At 40.8% G+C, this 23,918-nt stretch overlaps 2 protein-coding genes across 5 annotated transcripts in view; one reads left to right on the forward strand and one right to left on the reverse strand.

Annotated features, from left to right (window-relative positions):
• Positions 1-14,786, forward strand: part of SCAF4 (SR-related CTD associated factor 4) — an 81,088-nt gene extending 66,302 nt beyond the window's left edge. For both annotated transcript variants that reach the window (XM_037905235.2, XM_037905228.2), the window contains exon 20: positions 7,131-14,786. In XM_037905235.2, coding sequence (XP_037761163.1) covers positions 7,131-7,966 — 836 coding nt within the window. In that variant the 3' untranslated portion in view covers positions 7,967-14,786. The remainder of the gene's footprint in view (positions 1-7,130) is intronic.
• SOD1 (superoxide dismutase 1) overlaps positions 11,894-23,918 on the reverse strand; it is a 28,861-nt gene continuing 16,836 nt past the window's right edge. The window contains exons 1-5 of one of the 3 annotated variants that reach the window (XM_037905247.2): positions 20,682-20,912; positions 17,772-17,865; positions 16,939-17,008; positions 14,085-14,202; positions 11,894-12,178 (exon numbers count right to left, since the gene is read on the reverse strand). In XM_037905247.2, the coding sequence (XP_037761175.1) occupies positions 12,068-12,178; positions 14,085-14,202; positions 16,939-17,008; positions 17,772-17,865; positions 20,682-20,792 (504 nt within the window). In that variant the 5' untranslated portion in view covers positions 20,793-20,912 and the 3' untranslated portion in view covers positions 11,894-12,067. Of the gene's footprint in view, positions 12,179-14,084; positions 14,203-16,938; positions 17,009-17,771; positions 17,866-20,342; positions 20,482-20,681; positions 20,913-23,918 lie in introns of those variants that run through there. The other 2 variants (XM_037905257.2, XM_043538290.1) reach the window with 2 other exon arrangements.

The following is a 23,918-nucleotide window of genomic DNA, read 5'->3' on the forward strand; positions in this document are numbered from 1 at the left end:
TGAGTTCAGTACTGCTGTGTGAGAGAACCAGACCTGGTCTCTTGTTCACTAGATCAGCAAAAGACTGGGTGGGAGGCAGAAATTGTTCTCCTTCACTTAGGATAGTAAAGTAGAGTTCCTTGCATAACTCTTCTGAATTATTATCAAAATGGGAAGGATATTAGAAGATAATACAACAGGCTGTATATAGTCACCTGCAATTAGCTATCCATTGCCATGGAGAGAAGCAGGCCAAGGGCATCAAACATGTTTGACAATAGAACCTTTCATTCTTGAATATGGGGTGTAGCTATTTGGATTGACATTGACAAATTCCACATGAAGCCCTGTCCAGCTTCTCCTGGGCCATGAGGTGGGCCTTCAGAATTGAGAGAAGTGGGGAAGCAAATAGATGGAAAGATTTTCAGATCTTTCAAGAGCATCATGAAGGTCCATCTGAGGAACTAGGGGTGATCTGGGAGGGGGGGGGAAGAAAGAGGAAATGATCTTCAATGATGAGGACAACATAGAAGAACATATCTCAGCCAGCTGAATTTAAGAAAAGAGGATTGTTCTGACAAGATGGTCATAAAAGTCTAACCCTAATAATCTTGCCTGGGAATACTTTAAATGTAATCTGTATAAAGGCAGGGTCTTTCTTCTAATATTTTTGTAACTTAAAATGAAGCTTATTTATCTGTTTGGTTTATAAAAAACATGTATTATTGTATATAGAGTTCTAAATGGATTAATTACTGTAAGTTTCCTTATGCTGTTTTACAGTGATGTCATAGCTATGTTTTGTTCTGTCATCCCAGTCACCTTAGATGTTCACATCTGCAGTGTAGTTCCCTTCTCAACAGACACAGTTTTGGTTCTGATTAACTTTATAGTCACATTGTGTCTGAACTTTTTGTACGACATTAATTCCTGAAAGGACCCTTTTGTGCACTGAGAGTCTCTATAATGATTTGAACTACCTGAAGATCTTTGGCCATAACATTATACTTAACCAAATAATTCACCTTCAGATGCACAGATTATTTCATGTAGAAGATACAAAAAAGTAATCTTGGAAGAAAAATTGATACACAGCCCTAATTCTAGTAGCACTGTGTCATTGTACCGTTGTGTTCAAGTGCTGATAACTCAGCTTCTAAATGAAAAAATACATTTTTTGGTGTGATATCTACATCTGAGAGCAGTTTTTAATAACAACTTTAACAACCAACCACATTTAATATAAATTCTCCAGTTTAAAACACCCATGACTCTTTAGCCAATACAGTTGCTAAAGTGGCTAAATATTTCCACCTTTTCAAAATATCTTTTTTGGCATGGAACATCCGAAGCACTGGTCACTTAATGTTGGGGAAATAAAGTTTTAAAGTTTTACAACCATGTCAGGGTAGCTTTAATTCAGTGGATGCTCCTGATCACATCTACTTTCATGATAGTATTCTCAATCTGAGCAAGACTGTAGAAACACAACTTCACTTTGATGTCTTTGGTCTCATCCAAATTGTTCATAACATAACTTGGGTTGTGGTGTCATAAATTCTCATATGCAAAGCAGATTTTTAGATCCTGCCAGAGATCATTGATCTGCCTCCTGAAAGAAGTGATGGCCTTGACTCACTAGGTGGTACTTTATTATTGAACAAATGCTCTAACTTTAGTAGGCATGTCACTATTGAAAATACCTTTGAGATGGATGTTAAAAGGCTCTGACCTGGGTGTTTTTATGCTAATTAAGATACTGTGTCACACTTGGTACAAGTAGAAATGTTCTGGTGACCTATCAAAATTCCAACTCTGGCACTTGCATTCTAGCCTAAAATAAATTGCCTCCTGTTTCCATTGAGTTTGCTATAATCAACTTCCTGATAATATCAAATGTGTGGTGCATATCTCTTCTCTCACCTTCTGACAACCTTCAGTGAGGTGTCTGCCTATTAGTGTAATCTATGTTAATAGAGAAAAATAAAGTAAAACACTCTGAGAAAAGATGACTCTATTTTGAGCTAAATAGCAGCAGTGAATGTGTATTACAAAGTGGCAATGAGGAGAGGAAGTCTGTGGACTATTTTTAAATTTACACGGTGCTCGTGACATAACTGTACTGCTAGGCTTTTTTTGTGAGAACTCATTGTTACAAAAATACAATAAACATTTTATTTTCCCCCTTAATGTAGTAGCAATACCAACTCTCAATACAAGTGATCAAATGAGAAGTATACTAGAATCATAGAATATTAGGATTTGAAGAGATCTCAGGAAGTCATCTAGTCCAATTCCCTGCTCAAAGCAGGACCAACACCAACTAAATCATCCCAGCCAGGGCTTTGTCAAGCCTGACCTTAAAAACCTCTAAGGATGGAGATTCCACCACCTCCCTAGGTAACCCATTCCAGTAAAGGAGAGGGAGTTCTCAAACAGCATTCCTGTAGTTGAACTCTACCTTAAATCAGTCACATGACATGCTTTGATTTTACTAACAAATGTTTTATAAAATCAATAACATAATTTATATATTGGTAGCCAAAGCTTGATACAATAACCAAGATTTGAAAAAAAGATGCCTAAAATTAGGGTCTGAAATTTGTATTTGGGCACTTAAATAAGTACCATGATTTTCAAAAGTGCTGAACATTCAGCAACTCCCATTGGCTTCTGGGGAAGCTGTTGAGTGCTTGGCACTATAGAAAATCAGGCCAGTTATTTTGGTGCCGAAATATGGATTTACAGCCTAAGTTTAGACATACAGGCTTCTTTTAATCTTGGCCTATGTTAATGGAGGCGATAGAAAACTGAGAGAAACAAAACTTCTTGATTTCAGACATGGACTCAATCTTGAAAACACAAGAAACTATGTGAAGTGAAATTGTGTGTACAATTATAACGAAGGAAATAGTGACTTTGGGAGGAAATGACTAAGTTACATCATTTAGAAATTTTTGCTATGCAGCATCATATTCAAGGATTTCATGACAGTATTTAACTTTCCAATTTTATGGGGAGCAGTGTTAAGATCTTATCAGAGATTTGCAGTGCAAAATCTGATAGTTTTTGGAAATTAAACATTTTGAAATCTTAGCAGCAGCCTCCATCTTAAACATTTGACCTGCTGATGGCCTACCAACGTCCCAGAATTTTGAATCTCAGTATTTGTATGTCATCCTAACAGATCTCCAGAAGAGGGTGTGTTTTGGAACAAAAATGGATAAAGTTACACTGGACTTTGGACTGAATATTGTCCAGAATTTGGTTTTTAAAACAAATTGTAATATTTTTCAGCTACTTCAGAGTTACAAATGCTAAACCTGCCAAAAAGAAACGTGGATTTGTATAAACTGCTGGGAGGAGATGAACGGAAGTGGAATTACATTGGCCTAGAAATCTAGCTTTATCATTCATTACAAGTATATTAAAAATTGCTATATTAACTGCTTTAATATATTATACCTGACAAACCATGGACTAAAGCTGCTTATACAAAACAAGGCAATTACAGCATTTTGAGGCATAGCTCATCTATGAATGAAGTCGAGTATCACAATAGCAGCTTTTGATACTACGTGTAACGCTACTTCACAGAGGCAACATCCATATTTCTTGTTGAAAATGGTTGCAGAACATATTTCAAATACATTTGATTGCTGAGCTCTTTGTGTTGTACACTTTTAAAAGCTCCTGTCACCTTAGTATGTATTGCTGGTAAAAGCTGTGGAGGCGATTAATATTTTTTTGTCCATATGTGTTGCATGAATGACACCTGACTCCTCACATATTCCTCATATAATAATGGCAATTAATGTCTGTTATGAGTACAAGCCATGTTCTAGCTAAGAGGTGCAGGATGAAGCATGTAGTAAACCCATCTGGAGAGTTACAAATGATTATATGTAACTTAAATCAATTATTAACAAAAGATTTACAATAAATTTGTGTGGTTAAGATGTGATTTTTCACCATTGTCCATAGTCATGGATGGGCAAGTAGATCTTATTCCAGGGCAGGTAAATTTTCATGACTACTCTACACAATTACTGGTGGACACTTTTTAGTGTGGGTGGGTTTTGTTTTTTGTTTTGTTTTTGTTTTTTTTTAACTCTCATGTTGCTTAGAAGGTCAAATGTCTAGTGGGAACTTTGGTGCTTCATTTCACATTTGAAGATAAACAGTTTGACATTGAAATCCTATTTCTACCCTAAAGGATTACAAAGTAAATTATACCAGAAGTTGCATGTACAATCAGAGTAGTGTTTTAGTTTTTATTTAGTACTTGTCAGTAAATTTAGATATGTAATTTATGGACTTTGGGCTTAGAGTAAAATTAGTCTAATGCTTGAGTCAATTCACTAAAGAAATTCTATAGCCTAACCTTGTATGGTGCAAGGCTAAAAAATCCGAGATGCTTCACTTACAGTGAAATCTATTCAACTACGCTGGGATGATGAGCTGGTCCAATCTGGAAAGAAAGGAACGTGCTGACCATTTTATGTTCTTATGGCGTGAGAAGACTGGGGGTGGGATAGACACCACTGCATTTTCAGTGTGCAGAGGATGAGAAATTAATGAGCAACCAACACTTCAAAATGGAATTAAAATTTTTCTTGTCTTATTAATATTTCTAAAGTTTGTTTCAATATACTCTCATCTATCCTATGCCAAATATAAACCCAAGGCATCTACCTGCCTTTTTAAATTCATTACATCACCGATTTAGGTCGGGTTTTTATTTGTCACATTTATTCTCTATGCGGTAACTTTGCCTCACAATATAAACAACCAACCTTAGACTACACAGAGACACTGGTTTTATGGCTCATTACAATAATTTGTCACATACACTACTGCCTGCTAACCCTTAATTGCGCACTTCATTTTAAGTGGTCCTGAAGAAGAGCTTAGTGAAACTCAAAAGCTTATCCCTTCCACCAACAGACATTGGTCCAATAAAAGATATTACCTCACCTACTTTGACTCTCAGGCATTCTTTGACATTTAAGAAGAGTAAAATATATATTAGCATGCATTGACTATGTGTTGAGCATTGTACGAATATGAGAAAATGGAGTCTCATGAGCTTACAGTTTGTTCATAGAAACAGTAAAACAGATCATAATAGGCACAACTACAAGAATGATATGGTGAAGAAGTTATCAAAATACCCTTCTTTGGGAGACAAAAAAAAAAACAAATCAAGCTAGCTTTTACTGGTGGATTCTTTAGCAAGAATGTCACATTTGAAACTGTAGTTAAAGTATCTGGTTGGAGAGGAAGGCAAGAAGATGGATGACCGTATCATGGACCAGTATAAGAGCCGGCCTCTTTATCGTTCCCGCAAGTAGACTCTTGCTATCTAGAGCCTTTAATATCCATGCTATAAGCAAGGAAGATGCCATAGTGCTAGGTGTCAGAGATGGATGACCCTAGTCCTAAGGAATGTAATCTAAATTTAGTTACCACAGCTGGAAACAAGATTGTGGGTACTGTGAGATGAGATTGTTCTTGGGAGAGCATTACACACTACTGATTATTAAATATGTCATGTTTACTTGGGGAGTGGGGACAGGACTAAATATAGTCAGATTCACACTGAATTGAGTAGATACTGTAGCTGAAATGGAGTTGAGAGATGTGAAACGGGGAAGAGGTCACTTGATGTGTCTCTTTCCCCCTCTGCTCGCAACCGTGGCTTTAAAATTCAGGCTGCCTGTAGTGGTATTCTAAAAATGTAATACCTGGCTTTTGGGTAAGGTTTCTGATTGTTTCCCTGCCCTGGAAGAGAAGTCTCAAACCATCTATAGGTTGCGTTAGCTTTATGTTCACTTCCTCTAACTTTCCTGGGACAGTTTTATGAATAAAACCTATTATCTTCATGATAAAAGTTTAAAAACAAAATAGTTAATGAGACCAGTTGAGATCAATTTACATGTGTTATGCTGAATGAAATCCTGCCAATATTCTGATTAAAGTTGAGTCCTGGAGGTTCCTTTCCCTTGAAGTAAAAGCATTCTTGTAAAATGTCTACTCCTCTTTGTGTGTGTATCAGTTTCTAGCTGGAAAGAAGTATTTTCAGACAAGCTTCTCAATGAGCAGAAAACAGAAGTGACTGAAATGAGTTATAGAGCTGGGTTTCTAGATATATTATAAAAGCTAAATAACGGGCCGGCCATGTTGTTATCTGTAAACAAATGGAACTGTGCAAGATAAACACCCATAGTACATGTTTTAAATACTTGGCTGTTACTGTTCTTGCAGTCTGCTCTTTGAGTTTTGGACTCCCAGGTACGGAGTGTTTTGGTGTAAACAAGCTCAGGACTGAGCCTGCCAGAGTGGGGTGTTCTCAAGTTTCATACTTTTCCCTTATATCTGATCACAGCATTCAAATAGAGCCCATATTTAAGAATGAAAAACAGTTGACCAAGACTGCTATAAAGTAATTTAAAAGTTAAAATTTGGCTAATACTTGGCAGTTGCCACCTTAAAGAACAAAGTAAAGTGAATTGTGTCTAATCTCATCTCCTGCCCAGGCCGCCAGTTCTGGCCACACCCCCATCTCAGGAAGTTATTCTGTACCTGCTGCCCCTTCGCCATTCAGAGACTCTCCCTCCTGCCTAAATTCTAATCCTACCTGTTTTCAGTTGGGTAATAAGTTAACTTTTCTCCTGCTACTTTAACTACAGTTTGCAGGCTGGCTAGTGGGGAAGGTGCTGAAGCAGTTGTGAAATATGTGGAATATAAATTGCTAGGAAGTTGGAGGTGTGGCCAGAGCAGTGCAGGGCGGTGGGGATAAACAGCCCACTTCAGTCTCTCTCCTGGTCAGTAGCAGCTGCCAGACTTTGAAGGTGACCGTATGAAAAACAAAAATACTATTTAGTATTAACTATTTTAGTGCAAATGTATCTACACAACCTCGGTTTAAAAAATGGTGTTTTCTTTTACAGTGTTCAGTATATGGCAGATGTGTATTTATGAGACAAACTACAAAGAGTAAATAAAATTCAAATACTATGAAAGCAGTTCTGATTTGTCCAGACTTCCTAACCCTACTGTTTTTCATAAGCTTTATGGGGGTAACTTTCATAAGAGATCTTGAGGTTATGGTCTTTTTATAACTGATTAACTTTTTTTTTGGTTTGCAGGTACTCCAGGGGTTACACCACCTGCTCCTGTGATCGGGCTACAGGCACCATCTACTGGCCTCCTTGGTGCACGGCCTGGTTTAATACCACTCCAGCGACCTCCAGGAATGCCACCACCTCATCTACAACGGTTTCCCTTGATGCCACCTCGGCACATGCCTCCCCATATGTTGCACAGAGGTCCACCCCCAGGACCAGGGAGCTTTGGAATGCCTCCACCACATGGAATGAAAAACCCTTTTCCACCACCTGGCCACTTTGTCAGGCCTGGTGGGATACCAGGAGTTGGAGGACCAAGTGGGCCTGAAGATAATAGAGATGGAAGGCAGTTTAGGAATGATAGGCAGACATTCACTCCTAATAGAGACCAGGAAAGGTTTGGAAGGAGGTCTTTTGGAAACCGGGTAGAAAATGAGCGTGAGCGCTATGCTAACCGCAATGATGATAGAGATCATGAGCGACTTGGTAATCGCGAAAGGAGAGAATGGGGAAGAAGAAGCCCTGAACGTGATAGACATAGAGACTTGGAGGAGAGAAATAGACGGTCCAGTGGACACCGAGACAGAGAGAGAGATTCTAGAGATAGGGAGTCTCGTAGAGACAAGGAAGAAAATCGAGGAAAGGAAAAACCTGAGCTGACAGACAGGGCAGATGGTGACAAAAACCATGAATCTCATAGTGGCAAAGTGGAAAATGCAGACATTGTTTCAGAACTTAATAAAGGGGAGTCTGAACCTACAGGTATAAAACCTGATGAAGAGTTAACATCTGAGGCTACCTCATCTGCTGAGCAAGCCGAAAAGGATACCGGCTCAGTTGTAGAGGCTCCTCGCTAGAGACTGGAATTTGTCAAAAACGTGACAGTGACATTTAATGGAGTGTAGAGCTTTAGAGTTGTACAGTACTGCTGTATTATATTTGCTTCTGCTATACCACAGCCCCTCAGTAGTTTGTGGGGAATTGTAAGCAATTTGATTGCTTCCCTTCTATTTAAAATAGCGTCAACATAACACAAAATACTGAAGATATGAATATTACCCATTTTTGCTGTAACTTTTTTAAAGTTTTGACTTTAAAAAGTTTACAAATCAGAAGTAGAAGTGCTTTCTATTTTTTTTTTTTTTTAATTTAAGAAAAGGTAACGGTGAAAGCTCCTCAAAACAATAGGGATGTGTTTTTAATAAACTCTATTTTCGTAACAAACTTTAACGTGTGCTATTCTTCCTACACTGCACTGAAGTGGAAAAGGATTGTTCAACATCTTAAAGTTTGAACTGTTAATGCTGTACTGGAGTCTAAATTAGACTGTTTTGTTTATAATTGTTAAAAAGAAATACATCTGTTTGTGTAGCTATTCACAAAAGCAAATTTTTATTTGTAATAGTTATTTTGATTTTTAGATTGCTGCATTTTAATGATCTACTTGACCATACTAGGTAAAGGTTAGTGGTTTTAAAATGTTATTTGAAGAGGTAATTGTTTAAGTGTTTTGCAATGCAATCAAGGTTTTATTTTTTCTCCAATTGGTTCTATAATAAATGTTGCCCTAATTAACCTTTAAAAATACTTACTGACAAAGCAGACCACTTCAGAAAGTCTGCTCTGCTTGTAATGTTATATTAAGATTGTGTGTGGTGGGCTGGGGAAGCACCAGTTCAGCATCTTTTGTACTTGTAATTCATTAATGCTTTTTGGAAAGGGGGGTGGGAGAGAAATCAGAGACACCAAATCACCAATTTAAAATGCTAACCTATTTTTTTTAAGTGGGGATGGGAAGTGGTGGTGGGGATATTCAAGGATTTTTTTAAAATGCTGTCTGTTCCTTCACACAAGTCTAGCCAATTACTATTGTTTGTTTATATTAAAATTGCCTATCTCCTGTACTCTAGCAAGAGGTAGGCTTAAACTTTTTGCCCATGTGGTGGTGTAACTATCAAACTACCCATTCCTGTATTTGTGGAAGTTTAACTGTTCTTTCTCCATCTGACAAATTATTTTTTGTAAAATAAACGACAACAGGGCAAGTACTAATTCTAATAGCCCTTCTGCTGCAAACAGTTTAGAGGCTGCCAACAGTAATCTGAACCAAATCCCAAAGAATTCTGCATCTGGAAGCTCTTTCTCCTTGATTACCCTGTGCACAAAAAAATGAGGCTTATGTTACACAGAGGTTCATCTGAAGCCTGTTACAGTATAAAATGTAGTGGAAAAAATTGTATGACTTGTCCATGTTCAAATGTTTTTCCCCTGGGGGTAGATGTGCTCTGCATTTTAAAGTTGATTTTTCTTAAGTGAAGGGCAGCTGCTTTCTTACATCAATACTTTTTCATAGCTGGGATTTTTTGGGAGGGAGGTAACAGTAGGGGGAGGATGGGGGGGAAGAGGACATATATTTTTGTTCTTGCAATAGCAGAATAAAGAGAAAAAAACTGTTTACATACTTGCAGTGAACTCAAATTCCATGTGTTAAAATTTGTGTATCTGTAATGTTTGTTCTGTGGTGGGCCACTGGACTGCACCTTTTTTTAATATATAACAAGTATTTGTCCAAGTTTAAAACTGTCTTAGTAACAACTGTCATAATTCTATAAGGGAGGGAGGTCTTTTGATAAAATGTATCCACTCAAAGCCATGGAAACAAGCATTTATGTACTATAGGTTATGAGTCACTCTACACTTCCACCATCTCCATTTAGAAATCAGATTTTCAGTCAACTTCTTAAATGGTTTGCAATGCCATTTTTTAATGCCCTGTATGCAATCTTTTTTACGCACTAAAGGTAAATATGGTTTGTGTGGCACTAACATTGTGAAATAGTGCATAGTTGGGGCTAGCCTACTTTGATTAATATTTAACTGCTTCCAGTTTTCAGCTAACCTTTGAATTCCCCCTGAGAATGCCTGTAAGGTTACACTTAAATCTGTGCAACCAGACATTGCTGAGAAGGTGCTGAACTTTTTCTTTTCATGAACTCAAGCAACTGGAAAGGAGTATTTTGATAGTAAATGGAACCTGTGCCTACTAGTCCTCCCTTTCCATATATACTATTCTGTTTGGTCACTTCACCTGAATATTTAATTCTAGTGTAGAATTTTGTTTTGAAAGTAAATATCTGGCCCAGTTGCACATAAGGCAGTTACTCTATAAAAAGTAGGTTAACCTGCAGTGAGATGTGCTGGACAAGTTTCCCTGCCACCATGGATCAATCCACATCTGCAACACTACAGTGCCTAATACAGAGTTGGCCTTTTTAGTAAGCCAACTTCAGTTATTTTACAATGTAGACAAAGAATGTCTTCTCCCCTCCTGAAGTAAAATCAAACTTGCTTTTAAAGGAAAGGGGTATTAGGGAAGATAGCAGTATTGGTACACACCTTAGTTCAAAGGTTCAGCCTCCAGTGGTTGAGTAATGCTAAAACCCTGAAACAGCCACTCACTTGTCAGTACTGCTGTCATAGACAAGGCACTGTGTAGAGTAACAGAATGGTAGGGTTGCATAGAGCTTGTACATGATTGTTTGCCACCTCTAATGAACAACAGCATGTGTTTTCTACAGTTCTGTTGCTATTCAGAGAACCATTCCATTTGTAATGGATTACATGGGAATCTAGGGGCTAGAAGTGCCACCAACTACTTCCATGGCTCATGTATTTAAAATATAAAGGAATGTTAAGATTTAAATTCTTTGAGACAAACACTTGTATTTAAAGAGTAGTATATACCAGGAATTACTGGGCCATTGAAATACCTAGTTGCTATAATACTGTATATAGCAAAGTAAATAACTACCTGGGGAAGAAAAACCTTACATGAATTTCAGGTGGTATAGGCACCATCCATATGCTTAAGTGCTGCATTGCCATTTTACCAAAATGACCTGGGCCAAGCCATTTCAGCTAGTCAACCAAATTAGTTCAAGAGATATATATACTTTCAGCAAATGCATTATCTTATGGATAAAGATCCATAAGACTAGTGCTGCATAATACTACCTGCTTAGCAGGTAAGGCTACCAGCATAGATGATTGCCCTTGTTCTCACTACCACCTCTGTAACTGAAGTAGCAACATAAAGCCCCTCTCTGTGCTAGGATAGTATTATGTTTGTTTTACTTTACTTCCCTGCATAGCTACAGCTTGGGGGGAGAAAAAAATTTTCTACTGAAGTTTCTTTCCAGGTTTGATACTTGAGCAACTGTGTGGTTCCTTACATCAGAGGCAGGGTTAAGTTTTACCCTTAAGCTGTCAGAATTGACCATGTTGTATGGCAATTTTAATCAGTTTAGTATTGCTACAAGTGAATAGTCAGAAAGGTGTGCCCAGCATTTGGTTCAATAATACTGCCTTTCAACAGAGAGGGGAGGCTGCAATTTTTTTTTTTTTTTTTAAAAAAAGACTGGAGTAGTAAGACTGTTTTGTTTTCAGATATTTCATTGAGGTTTAGTGTTCTGGTCTTCCAGAATGGAATAGAGAAGTGAACCCACCTAGGGAACCCTGTTTACATGATCAATGGTGCTAGGGGTTGAAAGAATGACTTCCAGTGCAGCTGTTACCCTGGTGTATAACTATGTCCCTTCATTATAGAAGGTTTTACTGTTAGTATTACCATGTTCTCCTAGGCCTTAAGTAACTGCTGCACTTAAGGTTTTAGGAACTGGAAACCACTGCATACATGCAAGTTGCTATTGACCCTATCCATCTTTAGGAGTGGGTTTTTAATCATACAGAGATGACTTTAGAACAGATTAACAGAAAACTACATATTTCCATCAACATTTTAATTGCAGTACACATACAAAATTAAGTCATTTATACTGTTCTAGCCAATACATACTGAAGATAGCAGTAAGATTAAAGAAAGCTTTTGTCAGAACAATGTACATTGCTATATAGCCTACTTATCATTTGCACTTTAAGTGCTTCCAAGTAGTCAATATTTAGAGTTTAGCTATTCCAACAACACCACAAGCCAGACGACTACCAGCATTGCCAGTTTTTAAACTCTCATCATTTCCTCCTTTACCCAAGTCATCTTCTTTCTCATGGACCTAAAGGGGAAAAAATGGATTAAGAATTAACCCTATGTTAAATGGCAAGATATTAACATTTCAACCTTAACCATGCGGCTTAAGTGATTAAATGGCAGTACTCCCTCTGAATTCTAGTTCATAACACCAAAACAAGTTAAGCATTTGCCATCTAGTTTAATATATTGAGGAAAGATCTACTTCACTCATGTTGCTGGAAACAGTGTCTTAGAAGTTAAGCACTTCCAGATAAGAGTTTGATTAGAGTGAGCAAGGTTCAAATAATTGTGCTGAATATTAAAATGCACCTAACTTGACACTCATGCTGAGTAATTATGAGCATAGCACTGCCTTAAGTTTAGATTGGCCATAAGAGTAACCTCCAGTTCAGTTCTTATTTGCAAGCTGAAGTGCCCATCAAGTTAAAATCCAAATTTAGAAATACTAGCCTTAAAATCTTGGCACCATTACCCAAAATGGGAGCGTTAAGCTATTTAAGATTCAAATTCATCCCTGCAACGGGGACCCAAGCCAACAGGAAGATTTCAATAGCAAGTAGTAGGTTAAAGCATTCATAGCTAGTACCTGTGCTGTAAACCTAATGGATGGCACAAGTCATTTCTCTGCTTGGTCAAACACTGATGCAGGCCAATAACAGCAGTGGTGATTTTATAGTGCATTCACAATCCAGTGATGCTACTGCATCACACCAGTTACCTTGCATAGTATACCTCCTGAACAAGAACATTGCATTAAAGTACAGTAGTCTACAACAGAGATCCAGAGTCAGTGTTATGGCACTAATTAAGTTGCTGCTAACACAGGTTAGCAGTTTTACTATTAAGTCACTTTATAGACCCTTGTTGCTAGAGTGCCTCTTGTCAAATCCTTCACTGAATCAGATTACCTGTAGTCAGACTAGTTACCTAAAAGCCACACCTAAATACTAGAGGAAGCGAAGCAAAGCAAAGACACCAGATCCAGTTTCCTCTAGCCAACTGTCTTTATCTCACCCATTGAATGAGACTTGGCAGGAGAGAGTTAGAAAGAAGCAAAAATTAAGTGAAGGGAGTAATTGAGCTTCAGAATCTAGCCTGCCAGAAGCCAGCCAGGAAGACACTTGCAGAAATCAAGTAGTTGGAGTCAACTGTGTGACAAGTGGCACCAATCATGAAATGCTTTAGGTGACATTAGAACTCCACGTATGTAGCTCAAGGTCTCCAACATGTTCAGCCTCTCCCCACCTCTTCCTTTAAGGTGGATCAAGATTTTCCAGTCCTTTGATGTGCAAGTAGCTTTTAACCTTCCATGTTGAGACTGGTATCTTCTCCCCTCACATAAAAGCCTCCATTATGCAACTCGTACATCAAGTTGGCCATGACTCATTTAAAAGGATACTTCAAGTTTTGGAGCTACAGTTCATGCAAGAGAACAACTGCATGTCTTAAAGTCATCCTTCAACATGACTTTTACACACAGCTACAGCTGCTTGTTGTTAGGTGTGTTCACACTCAAATTCTGCAAAGCTTCAGGTAACTTCAAAAACAAAAATACAATAACCTGCAGTCTGAAGTCATGACACTGTCCGTTTTTAGGGCACCACAGATTCTTGCTGGCAAAAGCATAATTGTTGCAGTAGTAATCTACAGAGAAGACAGATTCTGAAACCCCAGAAATTTATTTGAATTGAAGAATTAGTTTAAGGTACCCAGAAATGCTAGTGTTGACATTTAGCTTGTCTTTAGACACCCAATTTCAATTAATAGTTCAGTTAATACTACAGGGTCTATTTACAAACTGTCACTGATTCAGTTTATTTGGTTCAGATTTTTCAGTCAAAGAATGGTAGATTCTGTAGTACAGGTGCACTGTACCAGATTTCAGTCTCACAAGACTTTAATACAGATACTAGTCAGCTGATACTTACCACCATGGTGCGTCCAATAATGGACTGCGATCCCGTAAGAGAAATTAAAGAATCTTTAATACACACTTCCGCCACACCTTCTTTATTAGCAATCACATTGCCAAGATCGCCAACATGCCTAGAATACACAGAAATAGAAGTCATTTGAGTCTTGAGACATTAAGTCTGAATCATTTGCCAGTAGAAAAGGTATTAGCTTCTCCATGTAGCGAGCAACATGGTGTTAGATTCCTGTTTTCTTGTTTAATGCAAATGACAACTCAACTTTTGTACCAGGTTTTGAACTGGAGTAAAACATGCCACCTAACCCCACCATCTCCCCAACTTAAGTCCTCACACTATTTAAAAGAATCAGATATTGAAGGATAAGGGAAATCTGCCAACATGTTTAACTTCAGTCCCAGGCAGAGCTCTGGAGACCACTAAGTATAGCTACTATTTCAAACTAAGACAGGTGGCAGTCCAGCCTACAAAATCTTTTCAAAATGCATCAAAACTCACCAGCTGGTAAAGTTGATCTGCCCACACTTACCATACTGTAACATTTACTATGTACTCAAATGTTATTAATCTGAAGTAGGCAGAACTGTAAACTGGCTTACTGACATGGGCATAAGTAGCCACACTTTTAAAGCTTTTGATACAGTACCACAATATTTGCTGTGAACAGCTATTTGAATCAAAGCAAGCTGCCAGCTGAGAGGAAAAAAATTAGTAGGTACCTCAATGATCTGGAGTATAAAAATTCATGACCATTTGCGCTATTCTATTCTTAGGAGAAGTGACCTTATTTGGCATTTTCCAGGGCTCTGCCCTATTGTGGAACATTCTCCCCAGCATGTGTTTCCCATTATCATCTGATTCTCAACAACTGGGACATGCGTTCATCAAGGTGGGGGCGGGGCAGACAGGACAGGTTAGATTTGCTTTTGTTCTTTAAAATCCAGGATTTTCTAGAAGAATTAGGATTTCCAAAGAAAAATGGAATACCCTTGGTGAATTTATGTACATTACTCATTTAAATTATACCCAATGTCCAAATCAATTTGAGATTGTTAGTGTTTAGCTGTATATTGCTTGTACTAGCATCATTGCCTGTACTATTTCTTTTCTGACATCTGTATTTTATGAATTGCAAAATAAACTATAGGCAAGACACCAAGACTTTGTGCTTGCTCTAGTTACCCAGGAATTTGAAAATCTGGAAGTCCACACTGAGATATAATTTGAAGACAGATGAATCACTACTGACTAGTTGTTAGTCTAGTCTGGTATTCTGACAGCAGCCAATATGAGAAGCTTTTAGAGAGAATGCTTAAGTCAATCATTTCTTCCCCCCCCCCCCCCCCCCCGCTGCCCCCCCAATGCTTTTTGCTGAATCCTCTAGAGTTTTAGTTTAGAGACATAGCAATTTTAAAGGAAAGTTGTATGCTAGTTTCCCCCAAAACATCTAGAAGGTTTTTAAATGGTCCTTAAAAGAAAAAAGTCCACTGTTAACTTGATACTGAAGGAAGGCTCAGAAGTCTAGTTCTTCAGACTCCTATTTTGTAACCTTTTTCCAAAGATGCTTACAAAACTGACTACATAAGCAATAAAAGTTTATGCAGGCCATTACAGCCAACATTTAAATGCTGAAGTTAATCACACTCACTTCTGCTAGAACTATGGCTTAAATGTTAAAGCATTGCTAAACGCTCTGCTCTAATGCAGAAGTGGAGTCAAATGAGTAAAATAGCTTGGCTAGTCTGACAATTATAGCCATGCTTATGATGTGGCTGACTTTGCTAGAAGTTGATTTGGGACACTCCTAGAAGTTATGTTTAAACATTTGGAATGAGTGACCACATATACTACAAATCCTAAATGAAATATCTGATCAATATGATTAACTGCACAAGAAGTCCACAAATTAGGTCCCATTATATGCAATAATTATTTACTAAATTAGATGTTTACAACACCTGCCACAGTGCTGTAGTCTAGTCACTTTTGTGAATGTTGACACTAGCCTAACTCCTTCACCTTTTTGGCTGCACTCCACTTGCCACCATTAAAAGAGACCTAGATGCAATTCTGTCCTCAAATCCAGAGTGCTGGTTCAGATTAGAGGGTGGTGCTTGCAAGTACCAGATGATTTCCAAGGAACAAAACCTGGCTCAACCTGGTAGCCTTACCTACGCAGAGCTATCAAGCCACTACACTGATCCTTTAGTTATGGGCCATAAAAGTTAATGGCAATTCCCACTTCACATATTGATGTGTGTTTTCAGAATGGGAAATGGAGTTCACTTATGGCCTTTTCTAAACTAGAGACTGATAGATAGTTTAAGTGCACCTTGTGGCTACACAGGAATACTAAATTGACTGACACAGGATATAGTGCTCAGCAGATTTGTACCAGTGTGAAGCATCCACATATTTTGTGCTCAACCCAGATAGCTGTCAAAGACTTACATTCCTGTAAGTGAACTCCCTTAGTCCCCACTATGCTCCCTTCACCAGTGTCCTCCCAGTACCCCTCTCCCCAGAGACTCCATTCATGGTTCCCCACGCCCCTACTGTGGGGTTCCATTGCATGTATAGCTTAAGACTGCAGTCTGCTCCACGCCTCAAACAGTTTCTCCCTTCTGTTTACTAGGAGTACGGGGCATTTCCCAGCTCCCATAACAGCCGGGTATTGCAGTTTCCAATCTACAACTGGACTGCAGTGGCTGAAGACTGAGGAAGGCCAATGGCCGAGGGTGAACTTTACACCAGTTTCAGAGGGACAGCTGGTGATGGCGCAACTGGTGTTGAGACCAGCTTCTCTAGTTGAGATCCACAGAATGCAAAAAAGTTAAACACCGATGCTCACCTCTCATTATCCTGTGGTCCACCATGGTTTTTGCCATAAGGATTGAAGTGAGCACCTGCACTGGTACATCCTGTAACAAGTTACAGTCTTCAGTACAAAGTTACTGCATAACTGAGTATTCTTTCTGATCCATAAATGTACCCATTTCCCCAGCAAGATGCCTTATATAAGTTTAATACAACTCAGTAGCTATTTCCTGTAAGAATAATGTGACACTTTCCACCCAAAGATGGATAAATGACTATTGCCCTAAACACCCACTAGAGTTTATTCACAAGAGATGCTTCTTTGAGAACTTCCAGAGCTCTTTATCCATGGTATGTTAGAGTATGGTCAGGACAAGCTTCCTCAGATTGACTCACTGGAGATTTAACCTTCCATATCTACATGGGGCAATCTTAGCTTCAGCTGAAAATGATACTTTGAAAGTCTATCCACCCAGTAGTGGGCGCAGACCAGATAAACATTATCCAAATTTGAGCTAGCTGATCTCATGTTCCATTCCATTCCCTTGCCCAACTGCTTTCAGATTTAAAGCTACTGTGTTAGAATATCAGTAGCTCAGATGCAGCAGTTATATACCATCAGTTTCTTGAAGTGAGATACTGCTATTAGCAACTAGTGGACAGACCTTCATTTTATATTGCTTTCCTTTTATTTCAGTACCCAGAAACTGAATTTACACAGGAGTTTAATTCCAGTAGAAGTATCACTACAGTAGTTTTATAGGACCACAAGACATGGTATTAAGGACAATCATGTCCAGTGCAATAAACTTAAAGGTGTCAGAATACAGTTTAGCTATAGCAAGAGAGCCCAGACAAGAACCCTACCATTTGTGTTATCTCCAAATTCATGAACATGGAAGCCATGTTTTCCTTCAGTCAAACCTGTAATACTTCCAGAGAGCGTTACTGGTCCATTACCCTTCAAATGGAAAAAGAAAGTTATTTCTCTATTAGTCTATAACAACTAGTTGAGGACTTGTAGAGTTTTAAGGCAGCAGATAAAACTGCAACAGAGGCTTTCTAATCAATGGAGAGATTACACCTTGCAGTCCCACAGTTTGTTCACAACTACAAAGTGCTGTACAACTGATGCAGTAGTTATGACAACTGACTTCATGAAATATAGTCAGTCCATCCAGCAATAGCGAAGACTTATTGATTCAAGCCTCAAATGAAGATATAAAGCAGTCTTTTGACCTGACCTCTTACGTAAAGTAGGAAAATTGGTTTCTGTATTATAATCCCAAAACACAATCGCTGTTCCAGAAAAATATTGATGCCAACAAGATAACTTAAGACCCTTATCAAGAGCTATGTGCCTTTTCAAGGGCGTGTATACGCTTCACCTTAAAGCATGAAAATAAGGTATTTTTAAACTCTGCAGCTTGCAGTATAAATACAGTGATTTTCCTTTATCTTTAGTCTGGAAGTAATCTTAATTAGCCTAGTTTTTTTCTGGAAATTTATGTAAAGGATATTTTAACCTCTGGATCATCTCCTCTGTTTTCAGCCCTCGTAGGTAGGCAGTTTAGTAATTTCTATCTGCAGAATTTCCATGTAGGTGCTACTTTTGATAATTATGATTGAAGACAAGAGTTTAAGCAGTATGCTGTCCAAGAAAGGTTTTCCATGGTACTGAATACTGCTTAACTGCTTTAAACCTGCACAACACTTTCAAAAAAGATGAGCCTGGGAGTTTAAAATCACTACTTTGCTAAACTAAAAATCATGGACTGAACAGAGACACCAGATAAGCACCTCCCCCCACCCCTTTTTCCTATGACTGTGCAGGCATTGCAGGCTACTCTACCTTGAATGGTCCCTTACAACAGAGCTTCTTAAGCTATTCTCCCCCCTCCCCCCCCAAATGTGCATGCAGATCAGTAGCTGATGGCTCACAGATCGGCACCGGTCTGCGGACCACCACTTTGAGTAGCACTGCCTTACAATATGTGCTCACTATTTATGCTAATCAATCTGTTCCACCTTGCATTTTGCTGTCAACCTTCCCACACCTGCAGAAGAGCTGTGTGGCTCAAAAGCTTGTCTCTTACCAACAGCAGTTGGGCCAGAGATATTACCCCACCTGCCTTACCTCTTTAGTTTAATAGGTCAGTTATAAAACTATGTTTCCCATGCACTGTTTAGTGGCTCTGTTTACCAGGAACCATTGTTATGCACATTACTATTTGAGTAACACTTATGGATACATGTCCTCTTCAAGTAAGGAGCATTAGCACACAAAAGTCTTGCCAAGTACTGGTTGCGCTGAGCAAGATGATCTCAGAGCAACACTGGCTCAGCAAGGTGTCATGGCTGCCCTGCCCCTCATTTACAGCAGTGCCAACTGCATCGTGCCAGCACAGACACAGTAGTGGGGGTGTCAGTGCCCAACTGCAGAGAACACTCAAAGCAAAGTTGTTCCCAGTTTTCCATACTATTACATAGTTCAGCCCAAAAGACTTCACATCCAGAGTGACTAAGGCTATGTCTACACAGCCACTTTCAGTGCTAAAACTTTAATCATTCAGGGTGTGAAAAGACCCCCCCCCCCCCCAACAAGTTTTAGTGCTGAAAAGCACCGGTATAGACAGTGCTTTATTGCCAGGAGCCACGCTCCCGGTGATAAAGCTACTGCCCCTCATTCAGGGTGGGTTGTTTTTATTATTCCTGGGAGAGCTCTCCCGCAGCGACAAAGCGTGTCTGCACTGCCCATGTCACAGCACAGCCACACTGTAACGTGGGCAGTGCAGACATACATTAAATAGTCTACAACTGGTGTAATAACTAGTTCAGGAAACAGCCTTTCAGCAGGTTTAGGAACTTAAAGCTTAAGTTCAACTGCTTTGTGTCACAAATATAGAGGTAGACAAACTGAATATGATTTAGTCAGTCCTACCAATACTGTCCCCTATGCACTGGTGGCTTTGCTAAGTCTTCCAGAATGCACAAAGGTGAGCACAACCTAGATTTAGGCAAGTGCGACGGAGAACACAGGCAGAACGTGAACCGGGTTAGCAGAGCCAACGTAGTCACACTGAAGCACTTGCGCTTTAGCCCGTGCAGTCACAAGTGGTTCAATTCTCTAGCGCAGAGAAGCCCTTCAGCTCTGTCCCCGCTGATCCCGAGTGGCGGGAGACTGGCTCCTGAAAGCCATTTCAAGCAGTAACAGGGGCCGCGGTGGAGGTGGCGGTTCAGCTACCTGACTCAAAGGGCGCACTTCCCTACTCCACAGGCGGCGAAGCTGCTCAGAGACAGCTCTCAAAAAATCAAATCCTGGACGCCATTAAAAGGAGGCGGGACGGGGGGGCGGAGGGGAAGAGCTCGTACTGTGGAGCAGCCCTTCCATGCCGCCGCCCCGGGCAGCCAACGCCTGCCGAGCGACCGCGCACTGACCTCTGTAGCCGCGCAGTCTCCTCTTCCGAGCACTGCCGGTTGCATCAGGGCGGGCAGCGGCTGGTTGAGGGCCAGCGCCCCCGCTCCCGCCGGGGCAGCAGCGCCTATTCCGGCCCGGCCCAGCCCGCCCCCCGCGTATCCCCGCCCCCGAGGAACCCCGCGCGGCTCGCTCCGCCCGCAGTGACTCAGCACTTCCCGCCCGCCCCCCCAGAGCTCCGCAGAGCCCCGCGCACTGCCCAGGGCTCACCTCGGCGGCATCCCGCAGCCTTCCCCGCCCCCCCCCCGAGATAACGCAAGCCCGCCCCGGGCCGCGCACAGCCCCCCTCCCCCGTGCCCGACCTGCTGCTCGAAGTAGATGACGCCCTTCACGGGCTCCTTCACGGGGCCCTTCACAGGCTCCTTCACGGGCTCCTCCCCCTTCAGCACGCACACTGCCTTCACCGTCGCCATGGCCCCGCTCCTCAGCCGCAGCCAACCGCGCTACCACGGGCCAACGAGCACCAGTACCACAGCCAGCGCCCGAGCCCCCTCCCGCCTCCCTGCCGCGCCACTTATAGCAGCCCCGCCACGCCGCCTAGCCAATCACAACGCTCGCCTGCGCGGCTCTGCCCGCCTCGAAAGAGGCTCAGCCAATCCAGGCGGCAGAATCCGCCACCCGAACCCACCAATCGGGAGAGGGAGCGCTGTCGCCCGCCCCATTCTTAATCAAGGGGCAGCCGCCCCTCGCTCTGAGCCCGCCTTTTCAGGTGAAGGCTGAAGGGAGGCCCTGGGGGCATAACAGACGGAGTATAAGAGACCAGTGTGGAGGCAGGGTTGAGGGCTAAGGGGGCATGTACCTCTGGGTAGTCCAGCCTCAATCCTGTGCCGAGGGAGATCAGTGGCTAGATTCTTCAGGCAACTCCCATCTTTTCATGTATTTATGCCCGCTCCTGTATTTTCCACTCCATGCATCTGATGAAGTGGGTTCTAGCCCATGAAAGCTTATGCCAAATAAATCTGTTAGTCTCTAAGGTGCCACAAGGACTTCTTGTTGTTTTTACCTCAGTGTGTGTCGCTGGGTGCCCTCCTTTACTTTGGGAGGGGGCAGTTCTCTTTCTTACCTACGTTTGGTTGGGTGTAAGGCTGTGATCCTACAACATTACAAATGGCTGGAATTTGTTGCACACAGTAAGCTGAGCTTTCTGAAGCTTCCACAAAGAGAATATCAGATCTTCAGGGCTTGTTACATAAAAAAGGTCACAAGCTTGATTACAGGGTCTTTTATAAAAAATTACCTCATCACTACACTTACGTTCTTACACCCCCTCAGCCTGTGGCGATGGGGCTAAATTGCAATTATCCCATTTATATTAGGATAAAACAAGAACTCTGTTTATTGATACTTTCACAGTTTGAATATCCTAGTTAGACAGCAGCTTGTAAGGCCCATCTATCCCTAGTTGGAGATAGATTTTATTATTGTTCTTAGCTGGGTACCTCTCATCCAGCTTCTAGTCAGACCAGGGTTTTAGCCGGGCACATCTCATCCAGCTTCTAGGCTTATCTGCTTGCTAATAACCCAGTTGACACATATCTCCAACTCTCATGGAACCTTTTGGTCCCATCATTCCATTACAGCCTGATAGTCAAAGCAGCCCTCCTCCATATCAGTTTCACCATGAATATCCATGAGATGTAAAATCTTGCTCATACTATTTTGAAAAATCTCTTACTGCCTTAAAATTGTCAAAGAGAAATGAGACAAAGAGGACGTGACTCAGCCAACTTGGGAGGGAGGCAAACCAGCATCTTAAGTTTCCTTGAGTTTAAAAAAAAAGGCATTGTATTGAATGAGGGGTAGCAAGTAAGGCCTGAAGATGATAGCGGACAGGGAAGATAGGGTCTAATCCTACAGTCCCATGTCAGCAAGCATTGAGGGTGATAAGTGTGCATTCAATCTCACAGGAGACGTTGAAAGTAGTCTGGCTACATCCAGGCAGAAATTCTGAAATGTAGAGAAAGGGGTTTACGAACACCATCAGAAAGCAGAATGCAAGGGCACTTGCCACTGCATGGTAGCCCGGTGTGAACAGCACTGAAATGATCTGATTCTCTATTGCCCTATGCCTTCTGTAGTCATTTACACCAGGGATTCTCAACCTTTCTCTTTCTGAGGCCCCCCAACATGATATAAAAATTCCCCAATCCACCTGTGCCACAACAACTGTTTTTCTCCATACCCAGTAGATTAAAAACCAGGGCTGGCATTAGGTGGTAGCAAGCAGGGCAATGGTGTGGGGCCCAATGCCACAGGTGGCCCAGCAAAGCTAAGTTGCTCAGGCTTTGGCTTTAGCCCTAAGTGGTGGGATTCAGGCTTTGGTTTTCTGCCCTGGGCCCCAGCGAGTCTAACACTGGCCCTGCTTTCTGGTTTATTTTAGCAGACCCCCCTGAAACCTGCTTGTGGCCCCACAGGGGGCCACAGACCCCTGGTTGAGACCTACTGATTTACACCAATGCAACCTAGGTATACAACAAACTGGGACCAGGATTTTACCCATAGAATTCAATGGCATAACTGCCACTGACTAGAAGGGGTGAGGATTTCATACTACCATTTTTCCAAATATTTCTTGCCAGAAAGGTAATAGATACTGACTGTTACCACTCTAATACCAAATTAATAGTGTTTTATAATGAGCATACAGTCAAAGAACCATTATATTTGGCAACACAAACCATTGGAACTTGCCAATCAGTGGAAAGTACTGGAACTAATATCCCTTCATTTTGGAGTTTGTTTAGTTGCTTGTCAAGTGCTTCTCTTACAGCCTATGGCCTTGCTTTGCAGAACTCAGACACCTCATGGGCTTTTAATGTTTCATGGGGGTACTCATTTAACAAAGAGGTCCTTTATCTCACACCCTCTTACACATAGGTAAATATACGTGAACAAGAACAAATAAAAAACACAGAGTCTGATTAAAAATACCTTCCTCGCTCATGCGCTCAGCTTTCACTCCCTTGTGTTTTGTAATGTCACAATTTCATGCTGCCATAAAATCTTCCAGGGCAGACAAGACCTGAATTTCTACTGTTAAAAACAAGCTGAACCACTTGTTTCTGCTTCATTTTACAAACATTTCTACATCATGAGCCCAGAAGCCTGTTTTTTTTCCCCCTCTTTGAAGGCCACCTTTAAATGACTCTGTGACAGAGTAGGATATATCTGTATCTAATTATGATTTTCATTTTGCATTATGAGTTCAACACGTTTAAGCTTGCCTGAAGGCAGCCTTGTATTGCATTCCAGATAGTTGACCTGCTCAGGAAAGGCATTTTCTAACTCATTGATTAGCCATCAATACCACAACCTAAGGCCAGTGACTCTGATTGTTTTCCAACTGCTGGACCAGCCAGCCCCATGGAATAATGTTATTACTACACAAGGGCCCACAAGTGAGGCAAACGTGACAAAGGAGAGATGAGGGCTTCCCAGCTCTGCTGAAGCACATGGACCAGAGACAGAGGCTGTACATAAGAGTTGGGTCAGCTCTGTGCAGGGAATCAACCATTGCCACATATAAGAGAAACATGCAG

The sequence above is a fragment of the Chelonia mydas genome, chromosome 1, assembly GCF_015237465.2.
Source record: "Chelonia mydas isolate rCheMyd1 chromosome 1, rCheMyd1.pri.v2, whole genome shotgun sequence".
In the NCBI taxonomy this organism is placed as follows: Eukaryota; Metazoa; Chordata; order Testudines; family Cheloniidae; genus Chelonia; species Chelonia mydas.